The sequence below is a fragment of the Chenopodium quinoa genome, unplaced genomic scaffold (genome assembly GCF_001683475.1).
Source record: "Chenopodium quinoa cultivar QQ74 unplaced genomic scaffold, ASM168347v1, whole genome shotgun sequence".
NCBI classification, from domain to species: Eukaryota; Viridiplantae; Streptophyta; class Magnoliopsida; order Caryophyllales; family Amaranthaceae; genus Chenopodium; species Chenopodium quinoa.
The window spans coordinates 57,378-75,835 of record NW_018745362.1 but is presented as its reverse complement, the minus strand read 5'-3'; the positions used below and the strand labels follow the sequence as shown (position 1 = coordinate 75,835).

At 38.2% G+C, this 18,458-nt stretch overlaps 1 protein-coding gene across 1 annotated transcript; it reads left to right on the top strand.

The window, feature by feature from the left end:
* Positions 1–13,023: 13,023 nt before the first annotated feature.
* On the top strand, positions 13,024–14,526 carry LOC110712813. Its single transcript, XM_021891265.1, has one exon. The coding sequence runs from the start codon at positions 13,024–13,026 to the stop codon at positions 14,524–14,526; it is 1,503 nt and encodes a 500-aa protein (XP_021746957.1).
* The last annotated feature ends 3,932 nt before the right edge of the window (positions 14,527–18,458 follow it).

The following is an 18,458-nucleotide window of genomic DNA, read 5'->3' as shown; positions in this document are numbered from 1 at the left end:
AGTTAGGGTTGACCTAAGACTTAGTGTTGCTTGACTCATTGACTTGACATGTCTCAAGGTATAAATTGACTTAATGATGACTCACTTTGTGTGACTCGTGTGTGCATAGTGTTGACTCATGAAGCTCGATATGTACATAACTCAAAATGCAGAAAAAACAAAAATTTCCGTCATTTTTGTGGAGGATACCTACTTTCTCCCAAAAAAGAAAAGACGCAAAAAGAAAAGTGTTTGATGGTGCATGTTGAATGAGCTTAACCTGTTAACGTTGTCTCTCTTAGTACAAGGATTGTTACATCTTAGACTATCTTAGTTGACTAGATAACGAAAGTATTTTGGTTACTTAGACACGGAGGCTAAAGTACTTCATACTTTGTGATGCAATGATGATTGATGTTGATATGACAAGGCATGTTTCAATGTTGTGTTAAGATTTCATGACAAAGGGTTCCTAAGGGAAGTATATTTGGTCATGTATCTGTGATGTGTGTGAAAGTGACACTAAAGCTAGGCTGCAAGGGCTAAGTGTGTGGGAAGATATTATTTCATGAAGAGTTAAATGATGGTGACTCTTTAGGCTAGGTAAGCTAATAATGTAGGGATCAAGCCCCCAAGTCTAGCTCTAAATGAAAAGGATGAGCATTGGAAATTCCTAGATATGATCAATTATGAACGTAAATATGAAATATTTTTGTTACGTCGCACCTCGATGTGAGGTTGCTTACGTATCCGTTAAGAATCAGGCCGAACGTAGCTCTAGTCGAACCTCGCACAAGTGTGTATACCTCAAAAAGGTCTTTTGGAGGATTGCAACATGGTTAGGCTAAAGGTTTGAAGAAGAAGGGGATAAAGGCTCAAGACCCTCGATAAGCCCCCAAGGTGTGAAACCTTGCTTTTGAATCTTTATATTTTTATGCTTTAGGCTTTTAACTCCTTTTTAGCTCTCTTTTCTTTTTTTCGTTTATATTTTTCTCTCTCTTTTGCGTTTCATTTATTTTATTTTTATAAGTGTGGGAAATCCCGATCATGCAGTCTATCACTCACTTGGCATTCATGTTTCTCAGGCACGATACTGAGCACTCGATAAGAAACGCAATCCGAGACGTGTTCTTACCAAAGATATTTTCATATCAAAGACATTGGAACACTTACCCTTTGTTACACTTTTATTTTTGCTTATTTTTATCAATTTTAATTTTGAATTTCTCAAGCTTTCATATGTGGAACTTGCATGAGCCGCACACCATCCTATCCAAAGGTTAGGTAGATGTGGGTTGAAGAAAGAAAGGTCAATCATTAGATGAGGCTCAAAGTTGTTTATAAAGACATGAATATTTGAAAAGGGTAAAGATGATATTATAGGCTACAAGGGGTGCCTCAAATCACTAGTATACCTTGTGCTTAGTTCAACATGATTTTTTTTAAAATGCGATGTAACACGATGATCGTATGCAAGGAAATAAATGCTCATTTTATTAAAAGGGAAAAAGAAAAAACCTACAAAGTAAATCTAAAGGAAAATAAAAAGGTGCTTATGCTAGACTTATTAGGGAAAAGAAGAATGAAAAAGAAATAGGAAAAAAGGCCATGAAATCTTGTCGTTGAAGCTCACTTCGTGTCTTGTGTTGTTTGCTTTATTCATCACCCAGTCTTCTTGCTAGCTAGAGGCAATGGGATCTTGTTTGGTTCTATGAGATCTTGAATGAGATTTTTGAAACTGTAGCAATCATCCGTGGTATGACCGTTTCCTTGATGGTATTTGCAATAAGAGTTGGGATTCATCTCGAAGATCGATTTTTTGGCGTTAGATCTTCAGTAGGGCCGATAGGTTTGATTAATCCTTGACCATAGAGACGATCGAAAACAATGTCATAGGTCATTCCAATGGGTGTGAGCTCTCTTTTGGGTTTCTTTTTAGATCCTTTATTATCCATGGCTAAGACTTCATCGTGGTCAAAGGTACTAACATTGTTACTAGAGTGGGTGTTTTCGGAAGAAGAAGGATTGTTGTTCTTCTTTCCTTTCTAGCCACTGTGGTTACTATTGTTAGTAGCTTTTTGCTTTGCGAGGTCATCTTCGATTTCAAATACCAATGTCATAGACGGCCTTGAAAGTATTCAAATTATTTTTATATTTTAAATGCTTCCAATACTTCTCTTGGAGATTCTTGATAAACATCCTTACAGATTCTTTTTCGGTGGGCACCTCAATCATTTTAGCGGAAGTTTTCCCTCGACTTATTAAAAGAAAGAAGTAAAGCCTTCATTCTCTTTTTTTTCTTAGCATCTCAAGTTGTCTATAGTCGGTTTCGACTTGAAAATTACACTTATATTTGTCAATGAAAGCGTTTTTTATTCCATCCTAAGTAGAGGTTTTCTCTTTATCAAGAGAAAAAGAACCAATGTTGACAAACGGTTTCTAAAGACATTGAGAATAAAGAGTGAAAAATATTCTTATAAATCCCCTTAATGTTCATTATAGTTTCAAAGGCCCTTAAGTGAAATTAAGGATTGTCCATTGGTCGGAACTCAGGGATGTCATTGGCATTGATCTTCTGCGGAAGAAGCTCCTTGTTCACCGAGACCCCTTGTGAGCTAATGCCCTGGAATCTATAGTCATTGGATATTTTGCTCAAGCTTTGTTGCATGAGCTCCATTTTTTGTTGTTTCATAGGGTCATTGATTTGAAGGGTTAAAGCCTTCAACACCTTAGTCACATTAGCCATTTGCTTTCTTAAACATCGTTGACTTCTTCTTGACTTGCCATTATCTTCTTAGCTTTTCTTTTTCGACCGACTGGTTTATCAAAAAGTTGAACTTGAACGAAGGTGTTGTCCTTGATTAATTGCCCTTCTCTCCTTGACCAAGTACTGTGGAAAAGGAAATTAGGGATAAATTTTTTATTATTTATTTTGACTCAAGCTCTATTCAACATGGAAGAGAATGTGGAAGAGAATGGGAATAAATTGAACCCCCACTCGAATGACGGAAAACGACTCATACATGAACCTAAGACATGGTCATGGTGACATATATAAAGTGTGTATTAAGACTAGTGGGTGTAAGTGACATGTTTAGACTTTTGTCATGACCATGCGAATAGACCATGTGACTAGACTCGAACAAAGACTAAGTTAAGACCTCATGTATGTGCACTAAACTGGACAGGTTGTAGTATTTTAGTCATAACTTTTTATTTGTGACTCTGATTGAGACGAAACCAACTCCAAATTAAAGATAAAACTCAGGGCTACAGATCCATAAAGTTGTACGACTTGTAACTCTTTCTAGAACTCCGGCTATGACCAAACAAGTTGACGCTTGTGCAGTATACAAGAATAAAAAATCCGGGTTGTCTCAAAGGAACTATGACTCGATTTTAGACATATTTATTAGCTCAAATTAATTAACCAATTAATTAAGCAAAGTCCTTTAGTCCTTGGTTAGTTTATTTAGACTTAATCACAAGTCAAACAAACGGTTAGAAAAAACACATAGAGTATGCACAGCAAATAATGCACAAGTAGTCAAGTAAGCATAATATGATGCAATGAGTTTGCAACCTAACAATGTCTCTAGTTCTCTAAAGTTTGGGATATGGGTTAGTCAAAGAGGGTCCATGGTTATGAGTCCAAATGCACCACGCAAAAGCCTTACCTTTCGAAGGGTTGGCACGTGTGGATGGGACCCCGCGAGTTAAACTCGTTTCCATAGTTTGGTAAATTCAACATTCTCGGATGTACCCTTCGTTGCCAGGAGCGTTTGATTGGGTAGATGGAGCATGAATTCCCATAGGGTGATGTCCATATGTAGAACACATATGGGTTTTAGAAAAGAGAGAAAAACTCAATTAGGAAGTAGAATCGAGCCAACAGTGCTAGAACCAGTAAAACAAGAAGGTAAAGTTCTGGCTCGGTATTGGAAGAACTTGGCGCCAGACATCAGAGTCTGTCACCATGAAATAGCTCCGTCCTCAGACGATAAGCTTGTTTCCAGGCGATAAGGCCATTTTTTCAAGCGACGCACTCTGTATTCTAGACGCTAGTTCCTACATGCCTCAGCAACTTTCTGTGTTCTTAGAATTTTTCAGTTTTCGCAGTATTATTTCGATTCTAGTTGTGAAAGATATTCCTCAAATTTCCAACGTGTAAAAATCCTATGTTTTTTACTCATTACGGATGGTCTTTCCAATGAGAACCTTTTTTATTCTTATGCCAATAATGTGAATCAAAATTACATACATGAAATACTTAGAACTTTTCGAGTCTCATCCACTCATTCTAAATCATTGCCAAAATAAATTTCATGAATTAAAATAGAAATCCTCCCCAGTGGAGTCACCAAAAAACTATAGGGAATATTTCAAGTATTACCCCAAACTTGAACCCCACTGTACTGTGATCATACACTTAATCACGATGGCATCCAAAGGGAAGGAAGCTAGAGCAAAAGAGTCGCCAACAAGTTTTAGGAACTTGTAAACCGTTCACAGGGTGAAGGTTACACCCCTTAACGATCCAGGAGATCGTTAACTCCAGTAGGTCTGGAACCATGAATGGTGTTCGGGGATGAGGGCACGAATCCAATCTAAAAGAGAAAGAACTCGCCCTATAAAATAGGTCTCTACTTTATTCTACTCGTATTCATGTGCGCTTTCTGACTAACATACAATCAATAGGTTTATCCTAAACCTGTTTAATCTATGTTGGTTGAATATTAATGCACAAATATAAATCTATTATTTGCATTCACTTGAATTATAATCGAATTAACCTTAAACAAGATTATTAATTATCTTATTAAGCGTGATTTCAAGTAGAAATTCCCTTTAAACATGCATAAATGGTGTGATCAAGCAATAACAATAAATATAATCAAGCAACATAATAATTATCATAATAATAACAACCATAATTAAAATAATCATAACCATAATCATATCAACGCTAAAGCATAATAATAGCAAGATCCTAGGCATGATACTAACAAGATTAATAACAAACCCTAGCATGTCACAAAACAGTAAAGATCAAAGCTTTAACCCTAATATGATACTAACATGATATTAGGAATGAAAATAAGAAGCATCATAATTGATACAAGAAACTTAATCATTACCCTAAACATGATACTAGGAAGCAATAAAACATCCTAACATGATACTAGGAATCAAAATAAAATAATCTAAGCATGATTTCTATATCAAAAGATCAATAAAACAATTTAACTACTTACTTCGATGTCTCGTATCTCTTTCTAATAACAAAATATATACGTTAGTAACTTCAAGGAAAATAATAAACAAAACAATTAAAATAAATAATTGAAAGAGAGATTTGGGACCAAACCCTCAGAAATATCAAACCTTTCACGTCTAGGGTGAAGGAAACTTCGAATTTGGGTAGGTATGTCTAGTGCTAATGTATGAGGAATTGTGTTTGTAAAAAGCTAGGCTAGAATTGAAAGAGGGAGAAAGAGAATAAGCTTTAGCTTAGAGAGAGAGAAAAATTAGAGAATTCTGGTTAAGAGTTGAAAAACGGAGGTTCAGGGACCCTATTTATAAGAAAATAGTCCGGAATTGATAGAAAAGAATCAAAGTTTGAGAAGAAATAAAACTACCCTCTGTCGCCAACGACAGAGCTCGTCGCCAGGCGACGAACTTGTCGTTTGGCGGTGCAAGACAGGTTTTTTGCGGATTTTGTTTTTATCATATCTTTTGATCCAAAAGTCCAAATAAGTCATATAATATGTCGTTGGAAAGCTCTTGCAATCTACTGTCTAATCAAATTAGAATCAGATTAAAATCTTTTGTAGATAAAAAGATATGGCCGAAATAGTGGAAGGATGTCAGTTTTGGATAGAGTTTCGTATTCTTTTCTATCTTTTTCGTTATAGCTCGAAATTAATGTTATAATATATCATTGAAAAGATAATTTCAAGATTTATCCAACCATATAAGATTTTGATAAATATTATGAGGCAAAAAAATAATATCTGGCTGTCTTTGAACATCTTTAAATTCGAATAGAATTAGGAAAAAAAGGAAAGTTTTATTCAATTTCAAACTCTTTGATTTTATCTTTTCAAAAAGGATAATTAAGATCTTTTAGAAACTAATGGAAGTCTCTAATTAATCCTAATTAGTTTAGGAATAGGATTAAGCCTTTGGACCGTCCACATGATCATTGGGCCGTAGGTAAAATCCGGTTTGGGCACAGTTTAGTATTTTGGCCATAACTTCCTCATTATTCATCGAAATTGGGATTATAATATATCGTTGGAAAGGTCTTTTCAAACCCCATCCAAATACACTATTATTGTACCCATATCATGGACTAAAATAAATTAGAATTCACTTTTTTCATAAATAGGGTAAGAAAAGAAATATTTTCAAAAACAGAAAGAAGAGATATTTTAATAAAAACATTTTCATCACCAGACTTTTCACACTTTCTCTTTGTTCGATAATCAATGAAATGAAAGGTATACATCACTAGGTTTGGTTTTGGGAAGACACAAATAGGTGTCTACAATACTTAACCAAGGTAAATCAAAATCAATGCACAAAATCAATAAAAATTGACAAAAATAGAGCAAGGATTAGGATTATACCAAAGTTGAAGACACAAATCAAGCACAAGAACACCAAAAACAGACCAAGCACGAATCAAGCTTGAAGGTGCCTCAAGAAACTGATTTTTCCCGAAATACAACGAGAAAGATGATCTAACTTTATGAAAATTGAGAAAAGTAAAAGATTTTGGTGAAAATTTGAGTGAAATTTAGGAAAATGATGTGATATTGATGGGTTGGGGGTTAGGGTTTAAGAGGAGGATGAAAGAGAAAGAGGAAATATGAAGAGAAATGAAAAATAAGAGAGGAGAGAGAAGGAGAGGGGGCATGGTTAAAAAATGAACCCCAAACGTTGCGCCCGCGGCAACAAATTGCTAGAATTTCCAATGTTTTACCTGAATGTAGGCCCGAGGCCTCTCCTGATGCGTCGCGCCGTCTCTAACTCTACTACGCCCGCGGGGAGCTCACGGGGCTAATGCGGCAACAAACTGATTTGATTTATCATTTTTTACCTCTTTGCTGAGCTGCGCCCTCTCTAGGATGTCGCGGCCTCTCTTTTTCACCCGCGCCCGCGGGGTACCCGCGGCAACAAATTGATCAAAATTGCTCTTTTTATCACTTTAAGGCACAGAACCCTCGCGACCGCTCCATGACCGCGGGGTGCCCTCTCCCCTGCTTCACAAACTCTTCTTATACTCTACTCATCAATTACCCTAGATCTATAGTTGATGATGGAAGTTAACCTAAAAACAAATCAAAAATAAGAAAAATAGTAAAGACAAATACTAACAAATAAAAATGAAAGAATGAAAGGAAAAGAGAAAAGAAGTTGAGAATCCGGGTTGTCTCTTGTAAGCGCTTTTGTTTAAAATCGTTAGCTCGACGATTACCACCCATTTAAGATGGTTTTCGAAGAAGCAATGTGTGAACAAGGCCAACAAAATCACCATCAAAATACTTCTTGAGACGATGGCCATTAGCCTTAAAAGAAGAAGAATAATCCATCGTTGAGACCTCTACAACACCATTTGGAAAGAAATTCTTGACTAAATAGGGACCGCTCCATCTTGACATAAGCTTTCCGGGAAACAACTTTGTTTTTGAATTGTAGAAAAGAACTTTGTCACCAACACAAAAATCTTTCTTCTCAATAAGCTTGTCATGTGTTTCCTTGGAACGAGCTTTGTATACACTAGTACAATCATAAGCATCAAGCCAAAGCTCCTCTAGCTCATGAAGATCTAACCACCTTTTCTCCCCGCACTTGCCAAGTCAAAGTTTATCTTCTTGATTGCCCACAAAGAACGGTGTTCAATCTCAATTGGGAGATGGCAAGATTTGCCATAGACTAGGAGGTATGGAGTGGTACCTATGGGGGTCTTGAAAGTCGTTCTATAGGCCCAAAGAGCATCATCCAACTTTTTTGACCAATCCTTTCGATTTCTCGCAACCGTCTTTTCAAGGATTAGCTTGATTTGACGATTGGAGACTTCTACTTGGCCGCTCGATTGGGGATGATATGGGAGGCCAAATCGTTGATGGACTCCATGCTTCCTCAACATCTTTTGAAAGGCATGTTGAATAAAATGAGAACTATTTTCGCTTATCACCTCCTTTGGTACTCCAAATCTTGGAAAGATTATTTTCTTAATCAACTTCATAACCACCTTGTGGTCATTAGTTGGGGAGGCAATGGCCTCGACCCACTTAGACACGTAATCGACCGCCACAAGGATATATTTATTTCCAAAAGATGAGGGAAATGGCCCCATAAAATCAATACCCCATACATCAAACACTTCCAACTCGAGTATGGGTTGTTGAGGCATTACATTTTTCTTGGAGATGTTCCAACTCTTTCACATCGATCGCATGTCTTTACAAAGCCCCATGAGTTCTTAAAGAGGTGTGGCCACCATAAACCGCATTGAAGGACCTTAGTGGCGGTCTTAGAAACACCCATATGGTCCCCACTCAGATCCGAGTGGCACATTTTCAAAACACTAGGCACCTCTTCGTTTGGCACACAACTTCTAAGTAAGCCATCGACCCCTCGCTTGTATAAGATGGGATCATCCCACACATAATGTCTTGCCTCTCTCTTGAGCTTCTTTTTTTTGTTCTTAGAATAGGAAGGAGGAAACTTCCCACATGCAAGAAAGTTCACTAAATCGGCAAACCATAGGAGCTCATTTGCTTCAATAGCATACAAGAAGTCATCAAGCATCCTATCCTCAATTGGAGAACCATCATCATGAGTTTGAGAATCTTCCAAACGAGATAGATGGTCCGCCACAACATTTTCCGCTCCTCTCTTATCCCTAATCTTAATGTCAAAGGTTTGGAGTTCAATAACCCGCCGGATCAACCTTGGCTTGGACTCTTTCTTAGCAAAAAGATACTTGAGAGCCTCATGATCCGTGAAGACAATGGTCTTGAAAACCAATAGATAACAACGGAACTTCTCAAAAGCATGAACTATAGCCAAGAATTCCTTCTCCGTTGTAGTGTAATTCCGTTGAGCTTCATTTAGAGTCTTGGACATATAATAAATCACATGAAGTTTCTTGTCCACTCTTTGACCCAAGACACCTCCTATTGCCAAATCACTTGCATCGCACATCAACTCAAGTGGTAAATCCCATCTTGGAGCTTGAACAATAGGAGTAGAGATTAGAGCTTTATTTAACTTATTGAATTCCTCTAAACACTTATCATCAAATACAAACTCGGCATCCTTTTTAAGAAGGTCATTGAGGGGATTTGCAATGAGCGAGAAATCCTTGATGAATCTTCTATAAAACCCGGCATGCCCTAAGAAAGATCTCACTCCCTTTACATTCACCGGAGGTGGATGCTTTTCAAGACTTCAATTTTAGCTTTATCCACCTTTATCCTCTTGTGAGAGATCTTGTGGCCAAGGACTATGCCTTCCTCCACCATGAAGTGACATTTCTCCCAATTCAAGAACAAGTTCACCTTATCACACCTTGTAGGACATTTTTCAAGGTTTTCAAGGCATGCCTCAAATGAAACACCTCCTATAGGGAAGTCATCCATAAAAACCTCCATCCCCTCTTCTAACATATCTCCAAATATACTCATCATGCATCTTCGAAATGTCGCGGGAGCATTGCAAAAGTCGAACGACATTCTCCTATAGGCAAATGTACCATATGGACAAGTGAAGGTTGTTTTCTCTTGGTCATCCGGGTGGATAGGGATTTAGAAAAATCCCGAATAACCATTAAGAAAACAATAGAACTTGTGCCTTGTTAGTCTCTCAAGCATTTGATCAATAAAGGAAGGGAGAATTGATCTTTCTTTGTATATGTGTTTAGACGTCTATAGTCTATACACATCCTCCATCCCGTGACCGTCCTCGTCGACATGAGCTCACCTTTCTCATTCTCAACGACGGTCGTACCTCCCTTCTTTGGGACAACGTGACCGGGAGAGACCCACCTAGAACTAGAAATGGGGAAAATGATTCCCGCATCCAAAAGTTTGGTGATCTCCTTCTTCACTACCTCTCCCATTTAAGGATGTAGCTTTCGTTGCCTCTCAATAGAAGGTAAAGCACCCTCCTCAACAGTTATGTGATGTGTATATAAAGCAAGGCTTATACCTTTGAGGTCATCAATGGTATAACCCAAAGCACCTTGATGCTTTCTCAAAACACCACATAACTTTTGAGCTTGGTGCTCACTCAAAGAAGAGCTAACAATCACGGGAAAAGTGGAGTTGGGTCCCAAAAATCCATACCTAAGGTGTGATGGGACAGGTTTGAGCTCAACCATTGGAACACCTTTACCTTTTTTTGATGTTGCTACTTACAACGCTTCTTAACTAGAAATGCTCAAACACATTTGCTCTTTAACATCCTCAATGCCTCCATTTAGCACATCTTCATACCAAGTCATTTCCTTGCTAGGAGTACCTATCTTTTCCTTGTTTAACAAAACATTCTCAAGAGCATCGTTAGAAGTCAGCAAGTGCTCATGCATGGAAGACACAACATGATCAAGAGAATCAATCATCATGCAGTTTTCTAAAGAAGAACATGGATACTTCATGCTTTCATTCAAGTCAAATACAATGACCTCATCTCCTACCTTAAGTGAAATATTTGTACTCTTAACATCAATCATGGCATCCGAGGTAGCAAGAAAAGGTCTACCAAGAATAATAGGAATGGTAGCATCTTTATCCATTTCAAGAACTACAAAATCCACCAGAATCACAAACTTCCCTACTCTCAAAAGGAAATCCTCCACCTTACTCTTTGGAAATTTGATTGACCTATCGGCTAATTGCAAGGTAATGTTGGAAGGAAAAAGTTCTTCTAACTCAAGTCTTTGATAGACTGAATATGGAATTAGGCTAACACTAGCTCCTAAGTCACATAAGGCATTATCAATTTGCATCTTGTTAATGGCACAAGGGATAGAGAAGTTTCCGGGATCTTTGAGCTTAGGTGGCATCTTGTTCATTATAAGAGCATCCGGGAAATTTGAGGAATTTTGCATAGTTGGGCATTTGGGCGACAACTTCGGTAAATGGTAGAGAAAGGTGAAGTTGCTTGAGCATGTCAATAAATCTTCCAAATTGTTCATCTAACTTGTGTTTCATGAATTTTTGTGGATAAGGAAGCTTGGGTTTCACAATTTCTTTCTCTACTCTCACCTCACTAGGTGTTGATGAGTGACATTTATGTCACTCCTAGGATAGTGTTTATGCCTTGTTTTAGCTTGTCGTAGGGTGTTTTGTAGTTATTTTGTTGGTGTTTTGTAGTTGTTTTGTTCAAAGAATGCGTGCATACATGTCTCGATGTGTTTTTAATGAAATCGCGTAAATTCTTGAATGCTTGCCTTCATTGCGTGTTTTCACCGTTCCCTATACCTTATTGCTTCCCTTGGTGTTTTTGCTTAGGTATTTAAAGTCTTGGATTGCATAGAAAAAGCCAAGGAAGCATGAGAGAAAAATCGAAGAAAGCAACGTGTAAGGGCGCGCGGCTGATGTGTGCGGGCGCGCAGCCCTGTCAGAACCCGCGCAAAAGAGGCAAAATTGCAGAATCGAGGCAGAAAGTTTTGTGCGACCTGCGCGCGACTTGTGCGCGGGCGCGCAGCCTGCACCACGGCCGCATACACCCAAGCAGCAAGTCGCGCAACCCAAGAATGCGCGGGCGCACAGCTGCCATGCGCGGGCGCAGAGATGCCATGTGCGGGCGCACAGCGAACCCTGTTCAGCGTTTTTTCGCGACTTCCTTTATATTTGCGAGCCTTGTTTTTGTACGGGGGAACTGGATATTTTTAGATCTTCTTCCTAGTTTTAGAGAGAGCTTCTCTCTCTTAGGGTGAGAGTAGATAATTTTTAGAGAGAGAAAAATAGATTATTGCTCAATTTTCTTCCAAGATTCAACTTTGCTCAAGTTTAAGTTTCAATCAAGCAAGAATTGTTTTATTGTTGTTTATTCTTGTTTATCTTATTAGTTCAGCTAGTTGTTATTGATTTCATTGATTTTAATTATGTTTTGCTTTGAGTTTTTTGAGTTTATTTCTAGTTTTGATATTGTGTTTAATCTCCCTTCCCTAGGCTAAACTTTTGGCTAGGGGAAGGGGGTGGAAGATATGATTTGATTTTGGATGAATGATGATGGTTGGATTGAACTTATGCCATATATTGATGAAAGACATGATTTTTATTAGCTTGGGATTATTGTTGCACTCTATTTGATGTTTTCTAGTTTAAATGCATGAGAGTGATTTGAACTAGATTAAGATCACCTCTATTTTAATGATTTCATGAGAATGAGTTATTAAAGTGGAGTTTTTATGGATTGTGCTTCTTTATTCTCTTGATTTGATTGTAACTAATAGGATGCATGAGAATGATCCTTATTAGTGTAGACCTCTTTCATTGATTTGCCTAGACTATTGCATGAGAATGAATTGTTTAGGTAGAATCTTGTGTTCTTTGGCATAAGTTTCATGATAATCACCATTATTCTCCTCTTTCTAATCATATTGGATACCCCCTTATCCCTAGCGTCATTTTCTATTGATTTTAATTATCATCTTCTTGTTTATTTGTAGTTTTAGTATTCTTACTCAACAAAACCAACAAAAACAATCCCCCTTTCACTCTTGCATCATTGATATTTGATGTTGAATTAGCGTGCTTCCCATGTGGTTCGACCCTTTACTTGCCACTAACTAGTTTAGTGTAGGTTTAGGCTTTATAAATGATTAATTTGGTTAGGGTGGTAGCTTAACGTCCTATCTATCCGCGATCAAATTTTGGCGCCGTTGCCGAGGAAGCGGCTTGTTTAGCGTTTATTTTTGCTATTGTTAGAGTCATTTTATTTGCTTTCCTTTCTTTTATTTTGCTTGTTTAATCCTACCTGTCATTGCTAATCGTGTGCTTAGCTTTGTTGTATTCAAAGAGAGATATGGCAAGACAAGAGGATGACCTTCTCTTTAGGGAGTTTGGAAACCCGGAAATCTATGAGCTCACGAGTGGTATACTTCTCCCGACCACCGAGACTAATTTCACAATCCATCCACAATATGCTAGGATGGTGCAAATTGAGCAATTTTCCGGAGGCGTAAATGAAGACCCCATTGAGCATTTGGACCGATTCCTTGAGTTGTGTGCAATGATACAAACAAATGAAGTGAGCCAAGATTACATTCGTATGCATCTCATTCAGCAATCTCTCACCGGAAGAGCAAAAAAATGGCTCAAGCATTTGAAGTCCAACTCTTTCACCACATGGAAGGAAGTTGCAAGGGCCTTTCTCAAGAGGTTCATTTCCGATGAGCAAACCGCAAAAATGAGGAGGAAGATAGCTTCCTTTGAGCAGGAACCGGATGAAACTCTTGGGGAAGCATGGGAAAGGTTTAAGGATTTTATTAGAGCATGTCCTCATCATGAATTCAACCGTTATTTGCTCATGAGATTCTTTTATGATGGATTGGAGCTAATGTCAAGGACCAATCTAGATGTGGGTGCCGGTGGCCAATTGATTAAGATCCCTCAAAGCCAAGTTGCAGCTACAATTGAAGAAGTGGCTACTAGCTATTCTTGGGGAGGCCGAAGAAGGTCCCAAGGGAAGAAAGGAGATCTTTATGAGTTGGAGAAAGTCGGCCAACTTAAGCACATAGTTGAGCTCTTGAATGAAGGTCTTTCCAAGTTGAACTCAAGTGTTGGTTTGTGTTCAAAACCCTCACAAATCATTGATTTCTCATGTGCTCGTTGTGGTAGGACGGATCATGATGCATCCTATTGTAGAGAGTTCAATCTCAAGCATGGTGAAGTTTTGACTTTGATGGAAAAAGAGTTTGTAACCCAAGCTCAATCCCAACAACTTCAACAACCTCCAAGGCAAGAAAACTCCTACCCCAAAGATGGACCTCTCTTCAATCCACCAACCAAAAACTTTTCCTACCTTTCCAACCAAGTAGAGAACTCTCAAGATAAAAATCATGACCTATGTCCTCAAGCGTATGAAGAAAAATTCTCACCCGACCACACACAAACCCAAATTCTTCAACAACGTCAAACTATCACTCCACAATTCCAAGAAATCAAATCTTACAATGAAGTTGTTGATTCCCAACTAGCCAACACTTCTTCTCTCCATTTAACCACAAAACTCCCCTTACAATCATCTACTAACCCTTCACATACTTATCAACCCGAAACTTGCAAGGAGGACAAGGTTGTAGATGATGTGGTTGAGAAGAAGGTTCAAGAACAAAATGAGGAGCCATTTGATTTTAGTGAATCAAACAAGTTTGAAGACCCGGTTTCCTTTCCTTGTAGGCTAGTTGAGAATGTCATTTTGAAGAGCCCTATGGCGCTGAGCGTATGTAGAGTTAATGTGGTCGATGATGTGATGGCTAATGAGAGCTTACCTCCACGTGATGATAAGGGTGACAATGAGGGATGATGACTTCCTTGAAGTTCCCGCTTGGTTTGAAGGCTCTCTTGAGGAAAGTGAGGTCTCTTCCTAATATTGAGGATTCCAAGCTCGATCCCCCTTTTAGAAGGAAAAGAAAGAAGAGAGAAAAAAGAAGAAGAATCAACAAGAAGAAGAGAAAGAGAAAAGATGAGCTACCATTGGCTCTTGATTCGTTCCCTTCTTTTCCTTGTGGTGATGTGAGACCTCAAGGAGTGCTAGTTCTCAAGCTTGGGGGCATCTATGATTCAATCCTCAAGTTGATGAGGGTGATGTTCTTTAATCCACCTTGAATGAGGTGAAGGGTCAACCTACAGACCATAAACAAGCGCTTCCCAGGAGGCAACCCAGAGGATTTCTAAACCTTTTTCTCCCCCTCCTTTCTTTTTCTTTTTGATTTATTTCTTTGTTCTCTTTTAATATTTTCTTTTGTGTCTTGTCTTGCCTTGTAGGTTTCTTTTTGGAAGTTTGGAGTGGAGTGACATTTGGTGAACTGTATTTTATGCTCCTTAATTCTTTTAAGCTAACCTCCCGGTGAGACCTTTCTTATTTTTAATCTTTTACTCTTTCTTTGAGTGCTTAGTTTAGGACTAGTTTAGGAAGAAGTTGAATGGTTCGAGGTTGTTTGCATTGGCTCTATGGAACCTGGGATCGTTGATGTTGTTATCAAACGATCAATTGTTTGACGATTGGGACTTATTTGGTTTATATGCCTCGTTTGTGAACCTTTTTGATTTCTTCCTCTTTCTTTTGTTTTATTTTCTTTTTTTTGTGGAAAACATGACTTTGGAAAGATAAAATGAATTTGTTTTGGGATTCGCTCATGCATTTGGAATTGATTGCTTTGATAATGTGCCAAAGAATGTTTTTCTTCCTAATTGATGATGGCCTACTCGGTTTGAGAGTGGTTGTGGTTGAGATAGACAAATTTTACGCTAAGGTAGCAAGGTTAAGAACTATTGAGGACGTTTGAACCCTTAGTTCACGGAAAAGTGGTAAGATGGTGTTGCTCTCTATAGTGGATTTGAAGCTCTTTAGTTAGTATTTGCTTACTTCCCATCCCTTGTGAGATTTAAATTGTTCAAGCCTCCATCAATTTTGTTGAGCGGCGCTTAGGATCCTTGACTATGCATATCTTAATCCTTGTGTTGTCCTCTAACTCCCAAGATCGTGACCAAGCAGCTCTAGGGGAGGAAAATGGCACCCTTTTCTTATTTTTCTTTATCTTCTTTTTGTTTTGTTACATATTTTTTTTTTATTTTGCATTTTCTCCTCTTGCCAACCCTTTGAGCCTATTCCCTTTCTTGATTATGAGCCATAATGCAAGCCTTATGACCTTTTGTTTCCCTAACCCTTAGTTTGTGAAGCGTTTCGGTTTGAGAGTTTGTTTTGTGTTGTAATGAAAATTAGAAATTATTATGCTCTTTGTACCAAGCAAGAAAGTAAATTGTATATATTGTGTGTAATAAAGCAAATTCATCCTCGAAAAATCCGTCCTTAGTTAAAAAAGGCAAGGATATATATATATATATTTAAAAAAAAAAGAGTAGGTTTCGTTTTCTTCCCTAAGTTAAGCATTGAGGACAATGCTTCGTTCAAGCTTGGGGGGGGGGGGGGGAACGTTACTTCGTTTTCTTTTATTTTTTGGAATGTTGGTGCTGAGTAACTTGGGGGAGATGACATTATTGGTAATTTTGTTTGATGTTTGGCGATTTCTTGAGTTTATTTTTGAGGTTTGATCACCCTTTTGCTTCACTTAGGAAATATCACCAAAATTTTCAAATTTTTACCCCGCCTTAACCCTTTTCCTTACGTTACAACCCTAGTTAAGATCCTTAGACTTTAGAGGGGTGAGGTCAAATTCCGGTGGAGGGAGATAGATTTCAACCCTATGGAGAGAGTATGCATAGTTGAGATGTCGGGATGACCCACTAATTCCACAAATTGAATCTTTTTCCGGTTCCTTCGTGGAATCATGAGGAGCTAGCTAGTGGAGAGAACGTGGACCGTCTTAGATGGGGCTAGGGCGGAGAATGAATTCTCTAGTTCTCTATGCTTAGCTTAGGTTTGTCTCTCTCAACCATGAGCATCTTAGAACGTGTTTCCCCTCATTATATTAAGAAAGGTGAATATTATTTGGTGCATGTCTCTTCTTTTTGAGTCCAAATGGAGTATTTTCCGCCATTGAGCTTGATTGGTTTCCTAATCCTTGCCATGTTATGTTGGTCATGGATGTGTTTGTTTTTTGTGTTTGTTTTCCTTTTTCTTTCTGTTTTTCCTTGGTTTTTGTCTAGAGTTGTGGGTTAAGCTCTTAGGAAACCCTCACGAGAGCATACTCGTCCTCTAGTGCGATCTAGGGGTTTAAAGGGCTTGTCTTTAGTCGCTAAAATTGACCGTTATTCCTACGAAAGTGAGTTAGTGTACATTCTTTTGTCCTTTAGTGTCTTAGCTTTGCTTGAATAATCCTCTCCCTTTCTCTTTGTCTTGCTCGAGGACGAGCAAAGGTTTAGCTTGGGGGAATTTGATGAGTGACATTTTTGTCACTCCTAGGATAGTGTTTATGCCTTGTTTTAGCTTGTCTTAGGGTGTTTTGTAGTTGTTTTGTTGGTGTTTTGTAGTTGTTTTGTTCAAATAATGCGTGCATACATGTCTCGATGTGTTTTTAATGAAATCGCGTAAATTCTTGAATGCTTGCCTTCATTGCGTGTTTGCACCGTTCCCTATACCTTATTGCTTCCCTTGGTGTTTGTGCTTAGGTATTTGAAGTCTTGGATTGCATAGAAGAAGCCAAGGAATCATGAGAGAAAAATCGAAGAAAGCAACGTGCAAGAGCGCGCACAATGTGCACGGGCGCGCGGCTGATGTGTGCGGGCGCGCAGCCCTGTCAGAACCCGCGCAAAAGAGGCAAAATTGCAGAATCGAGGCAGAAAGTATTGTGCAACCTGCGCGCGACTTGTGCGTGGGCGCGCAGCCAGCAGCACGGGCGCACACACCCAAGCAGCAAGCTGCGCAACCCACAAATGCGCGGGTGCACAGATGCCATGTGCGGGCGCACAACGAGCCCTGTTCAGCGTTTTTTCGCGACTTCCTTTATATTTGCGAGCCTTGTTTTTGTACGGGGGAACTGGATATTTTTAGATCTTCTTCCTAGTTTTAGAGAGAGCTTCTCTCTCTTAGGGTGAGAGTAGATAATTTTTAGAGAGAGAAAAATAGATTATTGCTCAATTTTCTTCCAAGATTCAACTTTGCTCAAGTTTAAGTTTCAATCAAGCAAGAATTCAAGTTTTCATCTTTCATTAATCCTTTCTTTAGTAATCTCTTCTCCTTTCCTTTAGTTTTATTTATTTGTTTTATTGTTGTTTATTCTTGTTAATCTTATTAGTTCATCTAGTTGTTATTGATTTCATTGATTTTAATTATGTTTTGCTTTGAGTTTTTTGAGTTTATTTCTAGTTTTGATATTGTGTTTAATCTCCCTTCTCTAGGCTAAACTTTTGGCTAGGGGAAGGGGGTGGAATATATGATTTGATTTTTGATGAATGATGATGGTTAGATTGAACTTATGCCATATATTGATGAAAGACATGATTTTTATTAGCTTGGGATTATTGTTGCACTCTATTTGATGTTTTCTAGTTTAAATGCATGAAAGTGATTTGAACTAGATTAGGATCACCTCTATTTTAATGATTGCATGAGAATGAGTTATTAAAGTGGAGTTTTTATGGATTGTGCTTCTTTATTCTCTTGAATTGATTGTAACTAATAGGATGCATGAGAATGATCCTTATTAGTGTAGACCTCTTTCATTGATTTGCCTAGACTATTGCATGAGAATGAATTGTTTAGGTAGAATCTTGTGTTCTTTGGCATAAGTTTCATGATAATCACCATTATTCTCCTCTTTCTAATCATATTGGATA

Excerpts from the sequence above, each read along its gene's own strand:
- LOC110712813 (XM_021891265.1), top strand. The coding sequence starts at position 13,024 with ATGGCAAGACAAGAGGATGACCTTCTCTTTAGGGAGTTTGGAAACCCG.